The sequence below is a fragment of the Electrophorus electricus genome, chromosome 13 (assembly GCF_013358815.1).
Source record: "Electrophorus electricus isolate fEleEle1 chromosome 13, fEleEle1.pri, whole genome shotgun sequence".
In the NCBI taxonomy this organism is placed as follows: Eukaryota; Metazoa; Chordata; class Actinopteri; order Gymnotiformes; family Gymnotidae; genus Electrophorus; species Electrophorus electricus.
In genome coordinates this window covers 1017464-1041064 of record NC_049547.1, presented here as the reverse complement: position 1 = coordinate 1041064, position 23601 = coordinate 1017464, and the positions used below count along the sequence as shown (strand labels likewise).

Genomic DNA, 23601 nt, shown 5'->3' with positions numbered 1-23601 from the left:
TTCCAGGTTTTCGAGTGACGGGCCGTAGGACAGAGGAATCGTGAAGGCAGCAATTAGAGATATGAGATCCATTGCATGGGTATATACGTATTAGGTTAATTATATTCAGGATTATAGCACAGGCGTCTATTCCCCACACACTCCTAGCCAGCCTCCCGCACACCTAGAGTTAAGAGCTAGTCCCCAAACCAGCAGAAAGTAGCTCTCAGACAAGCTTAGCTGGTGTAGCTCTTCTAAACTTGGCAGAGGTAGAAGTTGAGACTCGTGTACAAAATACTAATCAGGCCTGCCATCTTGTGGCCACACGCAGTAATAGTTTTGAATGTTCACATCATGCACCAATAAAGTGGATTTTTGTTGTCCATAATTGTAATGGTATACATTTTTTCCACATTTTGATTATGACCCAAATATTTTCTCTTTATTAATGCGGCCTAATGCATTCTGATCATATTTTCCAGGTGGTCAGCAGTATGATAAAAACCAGGTGATTGTGAACACGTTTGATGAGACAAAGTCCAACCAGAGGTGGACGGTGGAAATAGTCTGATAGACGTGTAACTGACTGGCCTCAGAACCAGCGGCCACGCTGACAGGAACCTCCTTGAAGCAGTTCCTGCAGGATTACAAAACTCTGAAGTGTGAGCCATTTGAGGACGTCCCGTGAAGATCTCCAGCAAGGGCTTAAAGACTGAGGAAAGACCAGCCAGCCGGCTGCTTTCTTCACTGGACTGTTCAAGGTTTTGCAGGCTTAAGTATTAAAGCGTCTACTAGAGTCGGAGGTACATGGAGATCCTTACAGAAGTATTTCCAACATGGGATGCAAAGACTTTGCTAGTTATAGCATGAATGTGCTCTGTTTAAGTTGGATAATTCCCTAAGCAACGTCATTTTTTTAAAAAAGGCAAGAAGTCCTGCAGTAAACGTCACATCTATAATAGCACAAGATGACCACTGGTGGCACTCTAACACCACCCTGTGTGTGTGTGGGCTTGTAAGGACTGGTGCGTTACTACAAAACACACGAGTAAATGAACAATAAGCAGTCATGTACACACCCCAGTGTGTCAGTGTTATAAGACGGTATGTATAAAACTTCTCTTCTGTGTCTTTTATAAAGTGCCTTACGTTATTTAGCTTCTTACACTCCACGGTTTACTTCAGAATATGGAAATGACTTGTCTGTTGTATATTTCTAAATCTGTAAAGACAACTGTTACATTTTATTATGAATAAAATGTTTTATTTTCCCTCATTTTCCATAATAACTGATATATCAAAGTTGGGTCATTCAGAAAATGACAGTTGAAACAACAGCATAAGACACAGGAATAGGTGTTTTATCATCCCTGAAATATTTACAGGTGCCTCCTTACTGTTCCATAAGACAATAATTCACAATCCAATAAACAGGCAAAGAAACAATAGACAGTTGTGTTAATATTGGGGGAAAAACCCACAAAGCAGCAGCTTGCATAACTGGTCTCGAAGAGGCAAGGTTCCGGATCTCTGGGCCGAACATCACTGCTGTGTGGCGCTGATCTCCAGACCCAGGTTGTATACAAACAGCTGCTGTGTGAGAACTCAGTCACACTGTTTCATTTGAGAAGAAATCTTCCAAATTTTCTCTACAAAGCGATTAATAGTTTTGAGCTGGTGTGTAAATTTTGCCCCTGACTGCATCCTCATTGATTGATTCTTCAAGTAATTCCACTGCAAGCAGGAAAGCAGTTAGTCACCCTCTAGGTTGAGAACACTGCACCTGGAACCAAGACCTGGACAAATGAATCCATCTGTAAACGAGACAGCTGGAGGGTGAAGACCTTGGACTTTATTTATTTATTTATTTATTTATTTATTTATTTATTTATTTGTTCGTTTAGTACACATACCAGGACTGTTTGTGTAAACAAACAACAGCTCCTACAGTCTAAGGTTTAGTCTTGTGCTACTGAGGGTTTTCTTGGGATAATTGTCGCTGCCGATTCAGCCACAAGCTTGTCATAACTGCTCAGTCCTTGTTTCCAAGGTGACAGATAACTTGATTCAAATCGGTGAGTTAACCAAATCATTCTCCCCAGTTGCTATGGTCACTCTCCCTGCACCCTGGCAACGGTAACTACTGTTTTGCCGCGGGCGTGTCCACCCTCAACTTTCTGGAAGGCCCGAGGAACCCGAGGGAAGGCGAACTGCTCCTGTAAGACTGGCCGTATCTGGAAGACAGAGACGACTGCGGTCAGTGGGAGTCAAAGGGCTTCCAAGATAAGGCAGGAGCACAGATGCTGAGAAATGAGGGATGTTTTTAAAAATCACCATTATACCTCCCAGAAAAGGACTTCATTAACTGTAAGCGCTCTTCTTCAAAACCAACAAAGAAAAACACATTTAAGAGGCAAGAGGACTCAGAGTGGCAGAGGGGATTCACCACTGTAGAATTCCTGCACAGCCAAACATCAACACAGCAACGATGCAGTCGAACGGTTTGTCAGACTGGGCCGTTGTTCTCTCCAACTGACCCCCTGCTTACATCCCTTCCACCTGTAAGGGGGGGTCGTAGCCTGCAGAGGGTCAGTCTCTGTGAGCACGAGAGACCTGGCGAACCTAAAACACCTCCTTCAGTCTCTGAGAGAATGCCCATGTTTCAAGTTCGGTTTATTCGTCACATACATAGTCATACAGTATAACTCGCAGTGAAATGGTGGAGAGTGCTCTGTCCAAACTGAGGAAAAGAAAACAGGGGTGCATAGAGAAATATAGATATTCCATAACAAGACTAAAGGGTGCAGTACAACTCTTCCAGGGAGAACAAATCAGACTGTTGAGGACTAGATCAGTCTCCTTCTCTCTCTTGCTTACAGCAATGACATACATATGGGCAGTGGGGTCTCAGTGGTGAAGGTACTGGACTAGTACTCAGAAGGTTGCTGGTTCAAGTCCCACCACTGCCAGGTTTCCACTGTCGGGCCCCTGAGCAAGACCCTTAACCCTCACTTACTAAAGTTGTGTTCAGTCAGAATTGTACGTTGCTTTGGATAAATGCGTCAGTTAAATGGCGTTACCTTTCCTGCATCTACGAGTTCACAGATTTCATCCAGTGCTGAGCCACTCGGAGCGAAGAATCCCCACCGATAGTGGACACCTTTAGTCAGATGCTGTGGGAGGAAGACCCAGGAAGAGAGTTCACACATGAGTCTCCAACATTCCTGCCTAGCTCTTTGTTAAAAGCCCTCTGTGTGTGTGAGTGTGTGTGTGTGTGTGTGAGTGTGAGTGTGTGTGTGAGAGAGAGAGAGGGGGGGGGGAAGGGTAGAGGGGGTATCTGCGTAAGGTGAATCCACCTCACTTCACCCACCTTCCAATTAATCCTCTTCTATTCATGCATTCATTCAATCCCCCTACACACTCAAACCCTCTGCTTCCACGAGATGTACCCCAGAGCAAATGTGAACTGAAGCAAATCGAGTGGGTATCAGGTGGCGTGGGCAGGTGTGATTGAGACAGTGAGGCAATTGATTAGGAGCCCTTCAGTTCTAATTCGTTTGCCCTGCTCGTGTGTTAACACTGCTACATGTATAGGGGTTTCCGTGCTGCGGCAGTAGTGTAGCCACTTCTGATCATGACCCAGTCCTGATCCTGTTAGAGTACAACTGGATCAGTGCAGAATTGTGCGCTTGTTCTTAAGACAACCGTATGCCACGTATGACTCGTAGAGAAGTGTCTCTCATGGTAAAATGTTCAGATGTACTTCCTGACTAAACCACTAAGACACTTCCGCTATTTTGTTTCAAAAGACTTGAAGACTTATTAAAAAAAAAAAAAAACATTATTTCATGGATTATAAATAGATTATACAAAGTAACAATACAATATACACACAGTGATAAACAAGCATCTAAAAGTTTTGTTTTGGGCTTTTTTTTGGACTAAAACATGCTTTCATACGTTCAGTGCAGCAGACCTTCAGGAGTAAGGTTAAAGTCAAGACCGATGTCTAAGTACATCTCTTGAAATCAGAGCACTGATCCAATATCAGATTATGTTCATTTTCAGGGTCAGATTACTCTGGAAATCCGTCCGCGCAGCAGGCTTGTCTCATCCTCAAGGTTTTTAGCTCATGAGGAGGCTGAACAAAAACATGGACAAACAGTTTGACGGAAAAGAGCCACGTGGACGCAACAGTGGAGAGGACCTGAAAGCAAAGCACACGTGTTCACCTGAGCTGGAGTGACCTCAGCGGTGGTCATTCGGTGAAGTGATTTCTTCCACTCTTTGGAAGTCTGCCTCTATACTTTACTGATGTTAGTCCGTTTAATAAAAAGCTGTGAGAATGATGTGTTAGTATTACAGTTTAATAACAAGCTGAACTGCCCATGCCTGCTGCCACGACTACTAAACCTCCACATGACAATTACACAACAGTAAAGTTCTGTGCTCCAAAGGGCACCACCGGAGGCAGGTTAAGCCAGGACTTTCTAGTCTTCCCCAGTCTTGCCGCCCTTTTCTGATCGAATCACCAGTCTGAAAAAAACTGACACTATTCACCCTGAAGTTTTTTTTGTTTTTTTTTGTTTTTCCAGGAAACTCTTGTACTAAATACAAGAATACAGTTAAGGTCTGTTAAGGTCATGGGTTTTCACGTGGAGGATTTGATTTGTTTATTCAAGAGTTCGTCATCAATTTTAAATGAGAATCATTTTTAAGGTTTGAAGCCTACTGTGGAAAACAGCAAATGACTCACATACACTAGGAAAGATACCCCCAAAAAATAATTATACACGCATTTGTGTCTGTGTGCGTCTGTATTAGTGTTATCTGCTGTATTTTATAATTTACAACCATAAATATCTTTTAAGGAACTCTGTGCAAAACGTTTCAGTGTTAAAGCACTGCAGACTCCACACTCTTCGGATGCTACCCCCATAGTCTTTGTGCTGAGCTTTGTGGGTGCCTACATTTACAGGGGTCCTGAGGCTCAACCCCCACAGAAGTAGAGGGCCAACTGTAGATTATTAGCACAGAGTGAGACGTCTGACATCTAAATGCATTTGAGATCTGAGCGCATATGCAGAGATGGGATCAAAATTTCATATTTTTCTTTCTGAAATCAGCACATCTTGCATCATGACTGGTCAAATTGCTTCTTTATAAGAGGACATAACATGTAATCAAGCCCAAAGTGAATATGTAGAGATGTTTCTTATTCATTACTAAAGCAAACTGTTTCCAAGTAGGTTTGTTTTATTTAGCCTGACTTTAGCTCACAGAGTGATTCTACTGTGTCATCCAGGTATAGGGTACCTGTGACAAAAAAACGTGCTTAACCACAAAGAAAGAACGTTGTCCCTGTTTTCTTGGAAAGAACATTTTGCGGAGTTTGTGGTAAAAAGGTGGGTGGTACAGCATGTGACATTTTAGGAGGATGGGGCCCATATCAACCATGACTCTAAAACTAAAAAAAAGAAGAAAAAAGTGTGTTTTACACGTCTCTCTCTCTCTCCGTCATAAAAGAACATAAAGAACCTCAAACCCTCACAAATCCTTCAACTTTTCCCTAAGAGGGAAATGTTTTGGGTGCTACATGGAAACAGCTTCATAATGGCAAGAGTCCAATATATACCTTCAGCGCCTTGGTTGCTATGGTGACTCCACTCCGCATCATCCCATCAGCGAGGCCCAGTTGGTCCGTATTACGCAAGAAGGGGGTTACCAAGGTAACGTACTTAGCACCACACCAGGGTTTGAGCAAGCTGAGGGCCCAACTCTCAGTCTCACCACCAATACTGTCCAGAATCAGATCGAAACTGAGAGAAAGAGAGGAGAGAAGGAGAGTGCACGAGAGAGAAAACACCATGCTGGAGGGATGAGGAATGGGGGATGGGTCTAAACGACATCCTGGCACTCAGTAAACATGTTTACAAGGTCACTACACTTATTTAAAATACACTGAAGTTAAAATACAGATCTAACGCCCGCACTGACAGGAATATCTGCATACTGTCACAGTCATGTCAAGGTTACCGTCCTTCCTCCACACAGCTTGGATATTTTGGACTGAACTGGTTCTTCTGAAGTATGGTACAACACAGCAATTCCAGTACAACAGCACAGCAGATATGGAAATTTTTTTAAACCTTTCCAAGTTGTTCATATTTTGTATGCTTCATGCCCTTCTTAATGCCCCCCCATCCACACACACCTCTACAATGACGAAGCAAAAACTATTTTTTGGAATGTAAATTTCTTCAAATAAAACACATTCACATACTCCCAACTGAGCTCTGGTGCACCACACTACGATCACTGAAATGCTTGTACAACTTCACTGAAGTCCACCCGGGCCTTCCTGACAAAGAGGAAAGACACACACCCCTGCTGGTGCACATGAGATGGGACTGTGTCCAGGCGTAGACAGCATTTAAAGGGCCCGAGAGCACTGCAACCCTCAGAGGTGTCGTAGGAGGTGGAGGAGTTAGGATGTTTCAAAGGGTCTGTCACTTACAGAGGCCCTAAAAAATGTAGGTAAGAACATTAGGTCTTTCTCCCCCCCCCCCCCCCCCCCCCCCCCCCACTGGAGCCCAATGTGATATCTTTTCATGGGGCCCAAAATCCCTGGAGGCACCCCTGGTAACCACCATTTCACAAATGAAAGATTAGAGCCACAAACATCCTAGATCTGGCTGCCAGCCAGAGTAATCAGGGATAAGGGGCCCTTGTCAGACAGGTAACCAAGAACCCAACGCTCACTATGAACCAGATCCAGACTCCTTTATGGAGACAGGAGAACCTTCCAGAAGGACAACCATCAGTGCAGCACTACACCAATCAGGCCTTTATGGTGGACTGGCCAGAGAGAAGCCATTCCTCACTAAAAGGCACATCAGAGCCTGCTTAAAGTTTGCCAAAAGGCACATGAACGACTCTCAGACCACAAGCAGGAGAATCCTGGTCGAATGAAATACTTGGCTGCGTCCACCAGCAGCACTGAGCATCATCTAATTCTGTGAAACACAGAGACCTGGAGACTTTTCAGGATCAAGAGAATGATGGATGCAGAAAGAGAAATGGTAACCCTGCTAAAACCTTTTCCAGAGTGCCCAAGATCTCAGGCTGGGGCAATGATCTACATCTCCCAAGGCATACCACCAAGAAAACCAAGGAGTCCTGAAGTGGCCCAGTCTGAGTCTGGACCGGAGCCCAATAGAGCATCTCTGGAGAGAGCAGAGAATGGCTGTGCTCTGATGAACCCCATGCAACCAGACTCAGCTTGAATGGTTCCGTACGGAAGAATGAGAGGAATGTCCATCAGAAAGCTGAGCCAAGCTTGTAGGATCTCTCCCAAGAAGACGAGGTCATCATGGTTAGCGAAGGAGTTTTAACCAAATAAGGGTCTGATACTTATGCAAATGGAATATATATGTTTTTTGTTGATTTACAAAACTTGTTTTTGCTTTGTTATTGTAGTTTTTCTGTGTGGATTGATGAGAAAAAGGAGAAGGCTGAAACGTACTAAAATGAGGAAAACTTAAAAGCGTCCGAAAAACTTTCATATATACTGAAGCGCAAACCAGAAACAAAAGAGCAGAACTGGCCATTACAGTCAGCGGTGCAGTTGGCTATAAACCGTAAAACTATACTGTTCATCCAACAGACCAGGTTGGGGGGCATAACAGTAGTGGCAGAATCCATTCTTTTACCTGTTGCCAGGCAACAGAGTCTGTGAAAGGGGTGGTGAAGATCATTTACAACGCCCCTGGCCTTGTCATTGTTTACAGCGTTTGTGGTAGGAGATCGTTTACAGTGCTTGTGGTAAGGGGTGTTGGTGGGTGGAGAGGCCCTGATGATCAGGTCTCATACTCCACTCATCAGGCTGCGAGACATCTGCTCAGGACGCCGTCTGCTGTCCCCCTGTAGAGGAGGTAGTGGGGGAGGCAGACCTCTTCTCATCTGTTGCAGGACCTGAAGGTTCTGTCGAGCTTTCTGAATTAAGCAGGGGGCGTTGAGGGTTCCCACGACCTGCACACTAAAGGAGCTTGGAACGTTTGGAACCTTTGCCTCTTCCCTGTCGAGCCACTGAGGTGCAGTGGGTAGTGCTCACTCCATGTCTTCCTGAAGTCAACATTTATGTCTCTAATTTTATCAGCAACAATTAAATTTGTCTCTGTACCAGTCAGCGACCTACCCAATTACCTTCCTGTATGCTGTCTTGTCACTGCCTACTGTAGTATCATCGGCAAACTTGATTATGTGGTTCGAGCTGTGCAGCACAGCCATGAGTCAGAACGATGAACGGTTAACGGGCCGAGCACACAGCCTTGGTGGACGTTTCAGGATTAGATGCACGAAGCATTTTGTGATGATTTCCACGAGCACCACAGGACGAGTCATTGAAGCCAGAACATTTATTTTGCACAGAAATATCAGTAGCCCTTTCAAAGCTCTTGGGAACGGCTGCCTGGATCAGGGAAGTGCTGAAGACGTCTGTCAGGGCATTAGCAAGCTAGTCAGAACATACCCTGATTATGTTTTGGACCTCTCACAGGTCATCTCCAACACAAGGATTTTCGTGCAATGCTGTGCTTTGTACGATTCTAGAATCAGTACGGACCTTCTCTGTAGCTTGCTGTTGGAACATGTCCCAGTGTTACTGAATACTAGATACTGAAGCCCTTAAGTGCTGAGATTTCAGCAGGCCTGGTTCTCCTGTTTGGCCCATTTAAGCTGTGGTCTGTATTCTAGAATTAACATAACACAGATGTGGTCCATCTGCTTGTCTTCAGAGGCATCTTTGCCTGCATTGGCTGGTACCACTGCCTGTTCACGAGGAACTGGTTGAATTTCTGAATGCTAGGCTTAGTTGAAGTATGAATGTGTGGAGTGTTTATATCAGAGCTCTACTGACTTTTCCAGACTTTTCAGTGTCTTCTCCACAGGCCTTGCTGTGTAGTCCACAACATCGTCAGCTCCAATACCCCTCACCAGGTGCTCGGCATTCTGGGAACATGTGACTGTCACATGGGCACCCCATGACTTCAGCAACTACAAAGGGATGCAAATTTCAGGACTTTCATTCCAGAGTGTCAGTGTTCATGGCTGAATAATGCATGATGTAGAGACGACGTTCTGTATAATCAACGTGAAAAGGGTAAGAAAAACATGCTGTCAGACAGTTTGTGTCAAGACTCCAACACAAAGCACTTGTCAGTGTTGCATCTGCTGACCTTACCTGTATGGCGAAGGTTCCAACCCCTCCTGAACCGCCAAGGATGAGAATACTGTGTCAGAAAGCAAAAAAAAAAAAAACGGGGAAATCCTCAAAATGTAATCTACACATCTAAAAATATCACATGTACACCTCACAGTTAAATACTCGGAGACTGAAACCAAGTTCAGAGACCGATAGACTGTGAGAACCGAAACGAGTCAGTCCGATCGATCAAGCTGGGATAGAGCTGTAAGGACCAACTCCTAAAGGCCTGCAAGGGGCAGCATTTGTGCGTGCCCTGCAGTCGACCCTCATTGCCCATCAGGACACACGCCAGGGGTCCTTCTGGGCTCTGTGCCTTTGATTAGAGAACGCTCTTTTAAGAGCTTGACGGGGACATGAGACAATGGATGAGATGGGCGGCAGGGGAGGGGCTAACTAGGCCAACTCATGGTTTAACATAAAGTACATTTTGGGAATTGGGTTGGTGAACCAAGGACATGTGAGCATGAGTGTCTGGCTCCAGCTGAGAGAGACTGAGAGAATGAGATAAGAGAAACAGAGAGAGTGCGCAAGAACAAAGGAAGAAGGGAGGTGAATGCTGAGCGCGTATCGGGTACTTGCCGTTTCTTGGCACAGTTGTCTTTGTTCAGGCCTCCCGTGTTGACGAGAACAGACCAGGCTGTGGAAGCTACGTAGGGCATACAGGCAGCCTCCACATGACTCAGTGATTTGGGCTTATGTGACACCTGAGCCACACACACACACACACACACACACACACACACACACACAAAATCAAAAACATTGTTTGGCTTGTCCTTTATAAAAATGTAGTGATTCATCAGGACTGCTTCCTGGTAGCCTGTAAAATGAAGAAGCAGACTGTGTGTCCCCATGTGATATTTCGTTCTACTTTGACAGAGAACAGCAAAAAAGGACACAATTCATCAATAGGAAAACCATAGTACAAAAAGCCCTGGAAGAAAAGGTCTTCCCAAAATAAATAAGAAATGATAGAACCTCAAGACGTCTCACTTGGGTGAGTTTTTAGTAAAACCTACAACAGAAGAAGAGAAGGTTGAGGTCATAAAACATCAGAGTGAGTGTCTCTGAGCAGACCGCTCACACTAAACACACTAAACACGTGCCTTCCTGTACGTAAGTATTGGCTTTGATTTGTTGTTACCTCGTTAGCACTGAGCACCACAAACTCGGCCAGACTGCCTTGCTTCCACGGGGGAACCGCCGCCCACACCTGGCAGACAGAACAAACATGCACACCAGCCTCCGTCAGTTTTATTACAACACAAAAACATGCATCTTAACCATCTGATGACATGTTAAAAGGAAGGGAAAAAAAAATGACAACCCCTGCAGGGTGAACATTACAGGCTTACGCAGTTTCTCCAGCCTTGCCTACCAGATTTAGTCCATGGAAAGTTAGGTCATTATCTAATCAGCTGGTTAACTGAACATTACCACTGATCCAGAAGGAAGACACAGCGGTTTGTTTGTTTTTTGCTTTTCAACGATTAATGTTCGACAGAAACAATATCACGATTTCACTAATATTGGATAGAAATAATAGCATTCAATTTTACTGATGTACACTAGAACACCAAGATAAACATCTTAGATTTTCCCTAGGTTTGGATATTCAGTCATCTAGGCACCATTCATCTCCTGGTGCCCGGATATCACACCCAACATCCCCGCTGTTTGTCTGCGCAGGAAAAAACACACTTCTGTCTTTACATCACCAGTCGTCCTTCCCTTAAACCAGGCTGTGCTCCACTGTGGTGCTAAGAATACTTCTCTAACTAATCTGAGAGGTGGAGTCGCCCTAATGCAATGTCCCACAATGCCCTGCTCCACATTCCCCAGGTTCTGGGATTAAGCACACAATTGGCACAGGGGCTGGCCCTTCGCTAATACAGCACGCTGCGCTCTGAGCCTTGTGTGTGACAAGGGCGTCAATCTCAATCAATTTAAAGACCATACAACAAAAACAAACAAACAAACCAAGCATACTCAACAACACTCATGTTTTATATTTTTATAAAACATTTCTCTATAATGTTTTGATTTAAACTGTTCATTTATTCAGAAAGGTACAAAAATTGCATCAGCAAAATATAGGCCCTTGAAATAGCCATAGAAACATGAATACTTAAAATACTGAAAATTAAAAACTATTCATGAAAATAGGCCACATTAGCCACTGATAACTGCTCATCCTCTGTAAATGACCCCAGGAGCTAGGTCTATTTGCTTGAGCCAGACACCTGTTGCTGAAGGTGTCCGTCAATGAGACAGAGAGTTTGGTGAGATGATCTGTTTATCACCACCACAGAGGACAGCTGCCCATACTGTGAGATGGGGCACATCTACAAGACATGGACAGCACACCTGCGCCATGTGGGCAGAGATCTGGCTTCGTTTCCAGGATGAAAGGATGGAACTGGCCTGCTCCAAGCAACTTGGATTTGGCCTTGAGTGTGCCACTGCGGTGAAGTTCTACCAGCTTCATTTGCACGCTCACGGGCGCTCATGACACATCAGCTGGAAATTTACGGAAACCCTCAAACTGAACTAGAAACCTGACGTCACTTGACTTCAGTCTTGAAATCTGCAACTCGTCTTGCAAACTCAAAGTGTGATAGCAAAAGCTTGGCAAGCTGGAACGTGACCCAGGTTACAACAATGCAACTGAGTCTCCCATGTGTGCAGTTTGGTTTGGAAGGCTGTCACATGACAATGCACGTCACGTCAATGCCATCAGATGATCATGACCCTGCAGTTGTAAGATCAATAGGTTTAGACATATCGCACCAAAAAAACTCTGATCACAGGCATCTTTCATCCTTTAGCTCTGTGACTTCATCCTTGCTTTCCATGAAATTACAGATTTTCTTGCGCAACTCAAAAAATACATCTCTTCAGCACTTTTCCTTGACGTAGCCGTCCCACTTCTGTGAGGTAAAGAATCCGTCACATCAAGAAATGACGGACACAGACGCCAATTTAAATCCTTGGGTCTGACGGATTTAAACTACTTTCATTACAGCACACGCGACATGATCCAGCTCTTTAGCGCAAAGCGCCTGGTGGTGTGTAATATAGGCAGGCTGTCAGCACCCGTGCAGTTGATCCACGGCAACTTCAGGTCATTCTCACATTTCTCCACTTCCTGAAAAAAATCCTTTCCCATGCCCTGACTTAACACCCTGATGCTCTTCCGCAACTGATAAGCTGGAGTCCACCCCACAAACGAAAACTGACAATTGAGCTGTGCTCTCATCACTAACGAGTGAAGAAAAAGCTTAGAGAGTCATTTACTTTTTCAATGACCTGATCCTGTAGGTTGGTGCTAACTCATCCAACCAATCAGCTACTACATTTCTGCTATGGCTGTCATTTGCTGGTTCTTTGCTTTTTTCTGGACACAGAACGTCTCAAACGTTAAGCGTGCATGCTCTCAGTAAAAGGTCAGACAGACTTAGCCATTTCTTCTGACATGATCAAACTGGCTTTGACCACAGTAGCATGCTGGGACTTCTGTCTTCGTAAACGTATACTGGGCTTCAAGGTCCTTCATCATCTCTGTTGCTTTCTTTTGTTTCTGCAGTCTGTCCAACTCTCCACATTTGTCACAGTTTTATCTTGCGCCTAATGTTGTATTTCTTGATAATGGCTACATCATCTCCATAAACAAGACAGATAACTTTAGTCTTAGTGAAAGCAAAAAGGTATTCTAGTTCCCACCTGTCTTGTAAACCCCTGCATTCACTTTTTTCTTTTGGTCATTTTTTCGCTAGGTTTTTTTTTTTAGCTAGTCATATGTTTATTGGACTGCTGTTGAAACTCAATCTGTAGCAATGACTTCTCAAAATAATTTTCATAGCCTAGTTTAACCGAAGTCATTGCATTATTATTCTATTCTAAACTTTCTAATCCGTCATTTGAGTTGATGACTCTGCAGACGCTGGTTATTTGCACTGGCCCTTGGATTAGGAGATTTTGGACTTTTGACAGAACCGCTGAAATTGAGAACATGGTTGTCCAAGCTGGGGCTTATGGACCTTATCCTTCAGTATGACCTCAGATGGGTCAGACTGACCGAGCGGAGGCAGGCAGCGTGTTACCTCGTCCCCCGGCTTGAAGTAGGACACGTCCAGGCCGCACTCCATGATCACGCCGGACACATCTCGGCCCAGAATCAGCGGGAACTCGCTGTCTGTGCGTTTGATGTTCAGAGGGTCACGCTTCATCTTCAGAGTAGCAGCACCGTAGCCACCTGTCAGAAGCAAGCAAACAAACACCCTCAACATTGACTTGAGCACAGATGCACAGGAACATGGAATTCAGATTGGGTATGTTTAGCTTCCAGGGCGCCCACAGCTGTGTGGCCCTCCTACACACGTTACAAAAGTTAGAACCCGTGCGTCTTCTAATGGAACCGAACGAAGGTGGAAACATGGAAAATAAAGGCCTTTCCAAACCGCTTAGTGTGACAATATTTAACGATAAATCCACTGAATGTTTCCTTTAAATTCTGAAGATGTCCTCTAGTTTTTTGTACCACTACTTGTATAGTATATCAGAGACACGTAAAAGCCATTATACGGGTCACCCCAGATATGATTCTGTTATTTTATATCATTATAATATCCATCTCCTCTCTTCTTGGGTTTCAAGACCATTTTATTCCTGGTGTTTGTGATATTAGTAATATGGTCAGACTAGAATGTAGGGCTGAAACGACTCCTCGATCAACTCGATTTCTAAAAATAATTGATGCAAATTCTGTGTATTGAAGCTTTGTTAATCCATATAACTAGATCTGTGATATCCCTGCGCCCTTCATGCCTAGTCCTGAGCTCGTGAACAGAAGCGTGGGAGCCTTACCCAACCAACGTTAACGTGAGGTAGTACTCTAATACCTCGTCCTACTGGAGAAGAGTGCCACGATAATATGAAAAAGCCAAAAGTGACTTTTTTGATGTCCTTTGGCGTATTTTCTGGAATTGTTACGGAGGGGCTATGAGCTGCCAGACTCCAGTCTCTTCACACCATTAAGATGGATATGTGGACTAAGAGACTCGGGAGGCCATGCAGTCGTGAAAAAATATCATGGATACCATTTTAAAAATTTAAATGAATAAATTCATTTACTTATTTCTTTTTGGATTTCAGAAAATGTTTTAAACCTAGAATGTAGCACTTAAATACACTAAATTTGGTTTAGACAGACACCATATGTAATGTAAGCAATAAAATATTGATTTCTCTAAAATAAAAACCAGTTAGTTGTTCATTTTAAGAGACCTGTCTTATCTTATAGATTTACTATAACTCTTTAATAAAGGCTAATTTCTTATAAGATTACCCAATTAATTGATGAAGTAAATGACAATACTCGACAATAATCCATTGCTGCGGCCCTCTTAGAATGAGAGCAGATGTACAGTTTTTTTTTATACAACACAGTCTTTCCCAAAAGGAAATGTATAACTGAGAACTTTTCCCTGCAGCAATACTTAAAAAAATATTAAAACACATTTCCACTGCATCTGCCATATATACAAACAGCTAGCCAGCAAGGTTTCCAAGATGCCTGACTGATTTGTCCATGATACAACCCCGGAAATATGAACAATAAAGAGACAACAGACATTTATAAATACATTTTCTCATACCACATAAGGTTAATCCTGCAGGATGAAGTAAGATTAAAAAAAAGAATAATGTATACCAAAGATGAGAAGCAACTACTGTAAATGTAAAGCTGTTCCCTCTACATCTGGGTGCATCAGTGAACATGTTAGTGGTTTTCCCAGCTACCAACACACTGGACTCATGGCCTCAGCTCATCAACAGGCCCGTGCTGAGTTTAACATGGGTGTGGGAGCAGGGCTGAGGCTGCACATGCGCCTGGGACACTCTGCACTCATCATGCACTCGGACTGACCCCCTGTGATAAGAGTCCCACTTACCCCTCATGTTTATGTCGATGGGATTAAGGCCAGCTGCATGGACTTTGACAATGACTTCGTTTGGATAGTCTATGATTGGGAAACTGGCATTTTTGGTAAATCTCAACACGCTGTTGTCGCCGTATTTGTCAATGACCCAAGCGTGCATTACAGTGTGGCGTCTGGTCGCGGTGCTGAACGCCCTGTAGTGAGCATGCATTGCAGTGCTGAGCGCCCCGTGACCTCCACGCGAGGAGACCACAGCTCTGCCACGCGAGCCGCCGCTTAGCTCGCGCCTACACACTAGTTTTCGGAATGCATTCATGATAAATGTTGCCGGAAGTTGACTTGACAGATACACACTATCTATTATTACCTGACAGATACAAACATTTCACTTCGTAAAGACACAAATAGCTTGTGTACTCTCTCATTAGCCGGCTATGCTATCGCAAGCGGAATAGCGAGAGGACATTAACAGCGGTATCCGTGTCCATAATGTCTCCTTGGTTCAGTTTTACGGTTCCGTGTCCATAATGTCTCCTTGGTTCATGTCTCTTGTTTCACGTGTCCTGCAGGGTTAGCCCGGCTCACCTCTAACCTCGCGGTGTAAACCAATCCCACAGTGGATTACTTCTGCAACGGACCAATCACAGAGCAGAAAACTACCACGTCGCTCAGATCAACGGGAACTAACATGTCCGCCCCTAGTTGTGGAGCGATGGGATGATTTGAGGACATTAATTCAGGACAAACCCAGACTTTTACAGCAATGTTGGGCTTGTCGATAAAAGAGGTAATGTACTAAGATACGTTTGCTCCTAAGTGTTGTGTGTGTGAGTACTGTAATGAGTGTTTTTCTCACGTGTTGGCTAAGAATGTGCATCTTATGCGCTCCAGGGTTGAGCTGCTAACGTGAAGTTTATTTCTTATCAAAGCCTGACTGAATAAAAATATTTAAAAATAATATTTAATAGCTAATAAAACAATTACAAAGAGATCCACTGCATCGCGTTAACGTCTGGATAAGATACAGCAGTGTTGCTGAAGCTTTTATCCAAAGCGACTTCCAATTGTGACTGAACACAACTTGAGTAATGGAGGGTTAAGGGTCTTGTTCAGGGGCCCAACAGTGCAAACCTGGCAGCGGTGGGACTTCTGATCACTGGTCCAGTACCTTCACCCGTGAGACACCACTGCCCACGTGATGTTTAGTAACACTCGTCTCGTGGTGCCCAGGTCTCCGCCGCGCTCAGGGACGGACGCATGTCCGCCACGCAGCTGTGCAGGACATGTCTGGACCGCATACAGGAGACGCGCTGTCTTAATGCCTACATCACAGTGACAGAGGACCTGGCCATGAGACAGGCCCTGGAGGCAGACGGCAGGCTGAGCATGGGTGCGTCTGGGTGCCAAACGTGCCAGCAGACCCGGTCAGAGGTGCATCTGCGTATGAAAGAAGATTGTTCTTGTTATTATTCGTAGTATTCACATAGTTTAGTGAATGCTTAAGTAGTGAGATGAGATAGATGTGTGCTCTCATTGCCATGGTGATTTGACTTTTGGCTTGGGTGTCCCTCCATCAGGTAAACCTCTCGGTCCACTGGATGGGATTCCGTTCTCCGTTAAAGACAACTTCTGCACGAAGAGCATAGAGACAACCTGCGGCTCTCGCATGCTAAGAGGTACGCGAGCAACCGCACGGGAATGCTGTGGAATTCTGGTCTCCCGTTTCCTGTGTCTCATCATTGTCCTTGTTGTTTGTAGGATATCGTCCTCCATTCCATGCCACGGTCGTCCAGAAGTTATTGGACCAGGGTGCCGTGCTATTAGGGAAAACCAATTTAGACGAATTTGCTATGGGGTAACTCAGACTGAATCTTGGACCACTCCGTCATACATCATGTATCATACCAAATCACAGCCATCTATGCATTTGCATGTATGACACAAATAAATAATAAATAAATAAAAAAACACGTAAAATAGCCTTTCGTGTAAATCTGCAGTGTTTGCATGTTTTAATTCAGCCACCACCCTCTGTGACCTGCTCTTAGGTAACACCCTACCCCTGTACTCGGCATCCTTGTTTTCTAGCTACACTTTACACGCATGTAGTTACAAGCTGCAGCCCATGTGTTCCTCACCAAGTTTCTCACTTGATGGTGTCTGAGCACAGGATCACAACTGAAGTGTTACCATGTCAGCAGCACTGCTGGGTTGAGAGTGCTTCACCACACGAAGCCATCCTGTGGTTAATAGATGATTACTAAAGAAGGATTGCGCTCACGAACTCTCCATGGCAACGCGTGGGCTATAGGCACCTGTTGAAACACCCTTGGCGTGTTTCGTGTAACTTGGTTCGTCTGTCAGCTCTTACGTGTTGCTGTTCTGTAACACATGCTGTAGGGTGTTTGGCACGGAGGTCTGTGTATATGTTCTGAACACGACTTCTCTCTCTCTCTCTCTCTCTCTCTCTCTCTCTCTCTCTCTCTCTCTCTGTCTCTCTGTCTCAGTGCAGGCAGTACAGACAGTGTATTCGGCCCAGTGCGGAATCCTTGGAGCTACGCTACACCATACTGCACGTACCACAGCGAGGGGAAAGACCCGGAGTCTGATTGGGTGATCACGGGGGGCAGTTCTGGTGGAAGTGCGGCTTCCGTTGCATCCTTGAGCAGCTTCCTGTGAGTAACAGATACCTCCTCCACTACAAGTCTCACACTAACCTTAGCAATTCGACGAGGAATAGCAGAGGGAAAAAACTCTGTGGAAACGCTTGCTCCAAACCCAAACCACACCCTGCACTTCTTCTGTGACCCACCCTGTACACCTGAAAACGTTTGAAAGGCTTAGCTGAGGAACTTGAGAAATATGAGACCTGCTCCTGTAGCTCCACCCCCCCATAACTGAATATATCTAATCAACTAAATATTAGTCATAAATGCCCTCAGAGTTGGAAACAGCATGTCCATGACAGAATAATCACATTTTGCCTGAGATTGAGTCTTCTTATACAGATCCTAACTGTGTGTGTGTGTGTGGGTGTGTGTGTGTGTGTGTGTGTGGGTGTGTTTGCACATGGTGTCAGGTCTCTGGGTTCTGATACAGGAGGCTCCACGCGTAACCCTGGTTCTCTGTGCGGGGTGGTGGCCCTGAAACCCACCTATGGTCTGCTGTCTCGCCACGGCCTTATCCCTCTGGTCAACTCCATGGACGTTCCAGGCATCCTTACCAGAAACGTCCAGGACGCAGCCACAGTTCTGGGTATAAGGCCGTGCAAATCATGATTACCAACATTTTAAACACATTTCACAAAAATTGTCAGTTAGCTTGATAACTCAAGTCAACAGTTAAGCTTGTCTAATATAGGAATTCCAATGCTACTACAACTCTGACTTGTTATCTAGATAACTGAAGACTGGTTAGATAACTAGTTAGATAACTCCTGCTCTGTGGGTTATGACTTGTTTTTTGATTTCATGAGCTGTTTGTAAGTACTTAGGAGTGGTTTCCTATGATTAATATAGAGCCTTTATATATAGAGCCAGGGTGCTTTACAGGGAGATGTATTATCTTTTTTACAAACGCTTACTAATGAGAAGCAGCAGCCAATGTGCACACAGTGTAAACCACAGACTGGCACTGTGGGTGCATGGGAGGGAGGAGGTTAAGACCAGGACAGAGCACCAACCCTCCATGTGTTGGGGCTGTGGGAGGAAACCCACACAGACCCAGAGAAGGACTCCACTCAGGACCCCAGCGCTGAGAGGCAAGCATACGAACCATCAAGCCACCAGACATCGGGACCAAACTAGGACTTCTAGAAAGCCAGACTAGACATTAATTGCTTATTTTTTCATTATTAATTCATTTTTCTCTATTGTGACTGTTGTCACCCAGAGGAGGACGGACCCCCCCGCCCCGAGTCTTGGTTCCTCTCCAGGTTTCTTCCTCGTGCTCTAGGGAGTTTTTCCTCACCCGTGTCTTGCTCATCGGGGCTTGGAATCTGACATTTGTAAATCAGCTTTGTGACTATATCTGTTGTAAGCACTATGTAAATAAACTTTGATTGTATTGTATTGTCTCTGCAGGTGTTCTTCAGGGTCAAGATGAAAAGGACTCCACCACAGTAAGCGTTCCCGACTCTCCCGCTTCGCTCCCCGAGGATTTGGACATCAGGGATGTTTGTGTTGGAATACCAAAGGTACTGCTACTGTCCATAATTTCTTTTTCGTTATTAACTCATAACTAAAACATTAATCAATGATGGAACGTGTTTTTTTCTTATTATTATTGGTTGCATTTCTGTAGCGCCTTGCTCAGACTCAAGGACGCTTTACAAATATTGCTCTTTTTTTGGGGTTCTTGCAGGACTGCAGCATTCGTAAATGTTTGTTTTTTATTTTTGCTACACGCAAACGCAGCACGAAACATATGAACAAATCCACATCAGCACCGTCGCGCTTCGGCATGTGCGGCAATGGCAAACCTCTGATGTCTTAGCCTTTAACTTTTTGTGAACATCGTTTCTCCTGGTTGCCGCTACAGGAGTATCATGCCCCGGGCCTGTCCGCCGACACCCTGGCGCAGTGGGATCGCGTAGCGGGCATGTTCGAGCAGGCAGGGGCTCGTGTGATGGAGGTGTCACTCCCGCACACGCAGCACTCCATCGTCTGCTACCACGTGCTCTGCTGCAGCGAGGTGGCGTCCAACATGGCGCGCTTCGATGGCCTCCAGTACGGTACGGTGGGTAGGGAGGAATTGTCATGCTTGCGTTCAGCCCACAGTTTTGTCCACAGTTTTCCATGTTTACACTGGTCTCCTCACATAAATAATTATTCTGGCTTTGATTCTGACACTAGAATTGCCACAGCAACTAATTATTGAGCCATTTATTATAATGGTGTAGGGTGGTGGTAGTTCAGTGGTTCAGTTACTGGACTAGTAATCAGGAGGTTGCCAGTTCAAGTCCCACCACTACCAGGTTGCCACTGGGGGGCCCCTCAGCAAAACCCTTAACCCTCAATTATTCAAGTTGTGCTCAGTCAGAGTTGTAAGTTGGGTAAAAGTGTCAGATAAATGAATGTGTAGCTCTGCAATTAAGAAAGTCTGTTATTTGTAGCCATCATGAACCAGTCCAGTTTTGGGTGACACAAAGCTCCCAGTTCACCTGAGCTGAGAACAATAAAGTGGGCCGAATTATATGTTGGGCTTTACAGGATCTGATAAGAGTTTTGAGTTTATGGATGAATAAGAACTGTAAATCTTAGCTAACCAGAGAAAAGTTAAAGTTTTAACCAATGCAAACTAGGAACAAAAGCCTAATTCATAATTGGGAAGAATATTCTTGGAAGTGAATACCTCTTACCCATAATCCTATGTGGGCAATTTGACAGGTCACCGCAGTGAGGTGGACAGCTCTACTGAAGCTCTGTACGCCACCACGCGACACGAAGGCTTCAACGATGTTGTGAGGCGGAGGGTCCTCTCGGGAAACTACTTCCTGTTGAAACAGTGAGATACTTCTTCCCTGGCCTGTGCGATGGGCACAGGTTGGATAAGGGTCTAGTGGGTCGTTATTTCTTGCGGCTGTAGAAGACCTTGCTTGTCACCTTTTCCCTAAACCCATAAGTCAAACGCGAGGCCCACAGGCCGGATCCGGTCCATGGAACGGTCCTGTCCTGCCCGTGAGTTTTTCTTTCTATTCCACGAGGCGCTTTGCGCTAAAGAACTGGATCGTGTCACATGTGCTGTAATGAAAGTTTACAGAATTAGTTTACAGTTTAATTCTGTCAGAGCCAAGGATTTAAATCAGCCTCTGTTTCTGTAATTTTGTGATGTGACGGATTCATTACCTCACAGAAATGCTATGGCTACGTCAAGGAAAAGTGCTGAAGAGATGTGTTTTTTGAGTTGCGCAAGAAAATCTGTCATTTCATGGAAAACGGATGAAGTCACAGAGCTAAAGGATGAAAGATGCCTGTGTGATTGCTGACGTGTGACAAAGTTCCGAGCCAAACTGGGCTTGAGAGAGAATCAGATGCCTCATCGTAACATGGGTCATGTCCCATAGATCACACACGGTGACATAAAGAGCCGTAACAGTTATCAGTGGCTAATGCCACCTATTGTCATATGGATGTTTTTTAAAAAAGTTTTAAATATTTCTAGCATTCATGTCACGTTTCTAAGTCTGTCAAGTACCTGTATTTTGCTGTTTTGCAGATTTTGAATAAACAACACAGTTCTCGTTATAGCAAAATGTTATTTAAAAGTGAAAGAAAAAACATGTGTTCTCTGCCCCATGCATTTGTTAAGATTTTTAACATGACCCTTAAGTAGTTGACTTTGACACCCCTGTCCTAAAGGGAAAGTCGTATTTTATTGTATTTTTAATTCTTTTTCTGGTGGTAAGATCTGTCCTGTTAATTCTCTGTCTGTGGGCAGGAGCCATGAGCGCTACTTCGTGAAGGCACAACAGGTTCGACGTCTGATCGCGGAGGATTTTTGGCGCGTGTTCCGTGCAGGAGTCGACGTGCTTCTCACGCCTACCACCCTGGGGGACGCGGCACGCTACGCCGACTTCATCCAGGAAGACAACCGCACACGCAGCGCTCAGGAAGATGTTTTTACCCAGCCTGTCAACATGGCAGGTACAGTCCTCACGCGCACACCCAGAACAGATGAGCGGGTGGGGGTGGGTGCAGAGGTGTACACAAACACATCATTTGATAAAATGATGAAACGGGTGCAAAGAATTTGTCCAGAAATATTCCATCTTTCTGCCTCGTGTTCATTCTTTTGTCTTAATTTTACGTATTTTAAGTGTTGTGCACTACACAATGTTTATACCCACATTGCTCAGGGAGGGTGTGTGAGTTTCTGATGAAGGGAGTGGTGTTGTTTGGTGTGTTTGTTTCATGAGATACAAGGCATGATTTACGTTTAATACTTCAGCTGAAATACCTGCAGTTAACGAAAAGAGGAAGAATGTTGCCTAGTCTTAATAAATCCATCTTGTGCCTATAGCCTATGCATTGGCTATAAAATTCAGTTACAACCACAGCAAATTATGGGATTATTTCTGCATTGTGTTGAAAACACTTGGCACCGCTTGTTTGAATAAAGCACATATGTTAGATACTCCGGTAACCAGACCGGAGTAACCTGTAATATACTCTGAGAGCACTCATGAGCTTCCTGACCCCAAACCATTGGCCTAAGACCCTAACAGCAAATACCCCAGCAAACACCCCCCAGTAGCAGTTCAGTGGTGAAGGTACTTGTAATCGGATAGTTGCTGGTTCAAGTCCCACCACTGCCAAGTCACCACTGCTGGGCCCCTGCGCAAGACCCTTAACGCTCAATTACTCAAGTTGTACTCAAGTTGCTTTGGATAAAAGTGTCAGCTAAATTCCATAAATGTAAATAACCTGTTAGTCAAGATTCTTTGGAAGAATCTTTCGGTAGATTTGATTAGAGTTTTCCTGTGGGCATGGTTGAAAATGTTTGTAAAGGTCACTGACTAAACCACACCAGCAACTACAATGTTCAGTCCCACTTCTAAATGCACCAAATTCAACTAATTATTAAGTATTTATCCAATCATGGTGGGACTTGTGTGTCAAGTGTGTGTGCGTGCCTGAATCCACCTCTCCACATACCAGGTCTCCCCGCTGTTACTGTGCCAACAGCCCTCTCAAGCCGGGGCCTTCCCATCGGCCTACAGCTCATTGGTCAGACCCTCCAGGACAGGAAGTTGCTGACAGTAGCTCAGTGGATGGAGCAGAGGCTTGACTTCCCCATCATTTGTTTCCATGATGACACACAGGGTCAGGATGGACAGACAGGGTCAAGAGAGAGAATGCAATTCAGGATCATAAAGGATAATACCAAGAGCCATGCAGTAATAAAATGAACACAGGTTTGTTTCAGGACTGATTTCCATTGGGGATGGTGCCTGTGTAACCTATGAAACCATGTTCAGTAAACATCTCTGTTCATGTACAGTCTGGGTGTCTGAACGCTGAATTACTTCTATGTTTCTCTGATAACCTGTTCGGGTGGAGAAAGAGAGAAGACATTGACTCAGTAATCTGGTCCTGTAAACTACAGCGTGTCTCGGTCTTTAACAAATGAGACAAAACAGGCTTTATTTCTACTGTCTAAAGTTATACCCTTGGCATGGGCTCATGTTTTGTGTGGAGCTGCTGAGCCCTGCGATTGTTTCCTGATTGGTTGAGGTGTGACATTCTCCAATCACGTGCATTGCTTTTTTTATTTTTCTTTCTTTCTTTGTTTTTTTAATCAGATACCCCAGATCTGCATCCTGAAGATATCTTCTGTATCAGCTAGTTTACCAAGGGATGTTGTAATTGTAACAAAGTTAATAAAATACAATGACAGAAGTCATGAAAGAAATTA

General features: G+C 44.5%; 3 protein-coding genes across 5 annotated transcripts in view; 2 read left to right on the top strand and 1 right to left on the bottom strand.

Moving 5' to 3' along the window:
- Positions 1–1251, top strand: part of crybg1a (crystallin beta-gamma domain containing 1a) — a 46170-nt gene extending 44919 nt beyond the window's left edge. Inside the window, exon 22 of the mRNA XM_027028771.2 lies at positions 462–1251. Within this exon, the coding sequence (XP_026884572.2) occupies positions 462–550 (89 nt within the window). The 3' untranslated portion in view covers positions 551–1251. The remainder of the gene's footprint in view (positions 1–461) is intronic.
- rtn4ip1 (reticulon 4 interacting protein 1) lies at positions 560–15749 on the bottom strand. The gene is made up of 9 exons (XM_027028779.2): positions 15199–15749; positions 13348–13499; positions 10389–10457; positions 9824–9948; positions 9221–9269; positions 8897–9033; positions 5615–5798; positions 3060–3152; positions 560–2213 (listed from the first exon to the last, which is right to left on the bottom strand). Exons 1-9 carry the CDS (start codon positions 15500–15502, stop codon positions 2091–2093), a joined length of 1236 nt encoding a protein of 411 aa, XP_026884580.2. The 5' UTR covers positions 15503–15749; the 3' UTR covers positions 560–2090.
- Positions 15207–23601, top strand: qrsl1 (glutaminyl-tRNA amidotransferase subunit QRSL1). 3 transcript variants are annotated; one of them, XM_027028776.2, is made up of 12 exons: positions 15207–15293; positions 15756–15973; positions 16417–16627; positions 16764–16862; positions 16945–17041; positions 17694–17861; positions 18266–18441; positions 19269–19381; positions 19726–19918; positions 20574–20691; positions 21625–21830; positions 22845–23601. In XM_027028776.2, the coding sequence occupies exons 2-12, from the start codon at positions 15950–15952 to the stop codon at positions 23093–23095; spliced, it is 1656 nt and encodes a 551-aa protein (XP_026884577.2). In that variant the 5' UTR covers positions 15207–15293; positions 15756–15949; the 3' UTR covers positions 23096–23601. The 3 variants fall into 3 exon arrangements, with proteins under 3 accessions (XP_026884577.2, XP_026884578.2, XP_026884579.2); XM_027028777.2 differs by having other exon boundaries at positions 15214–15293; positions 16417–16576; XM_027028778.2 differs by lacking the exons at positions 15207–15293; positions 15756–15973 and having other exon boundaries at positions 16528–16610.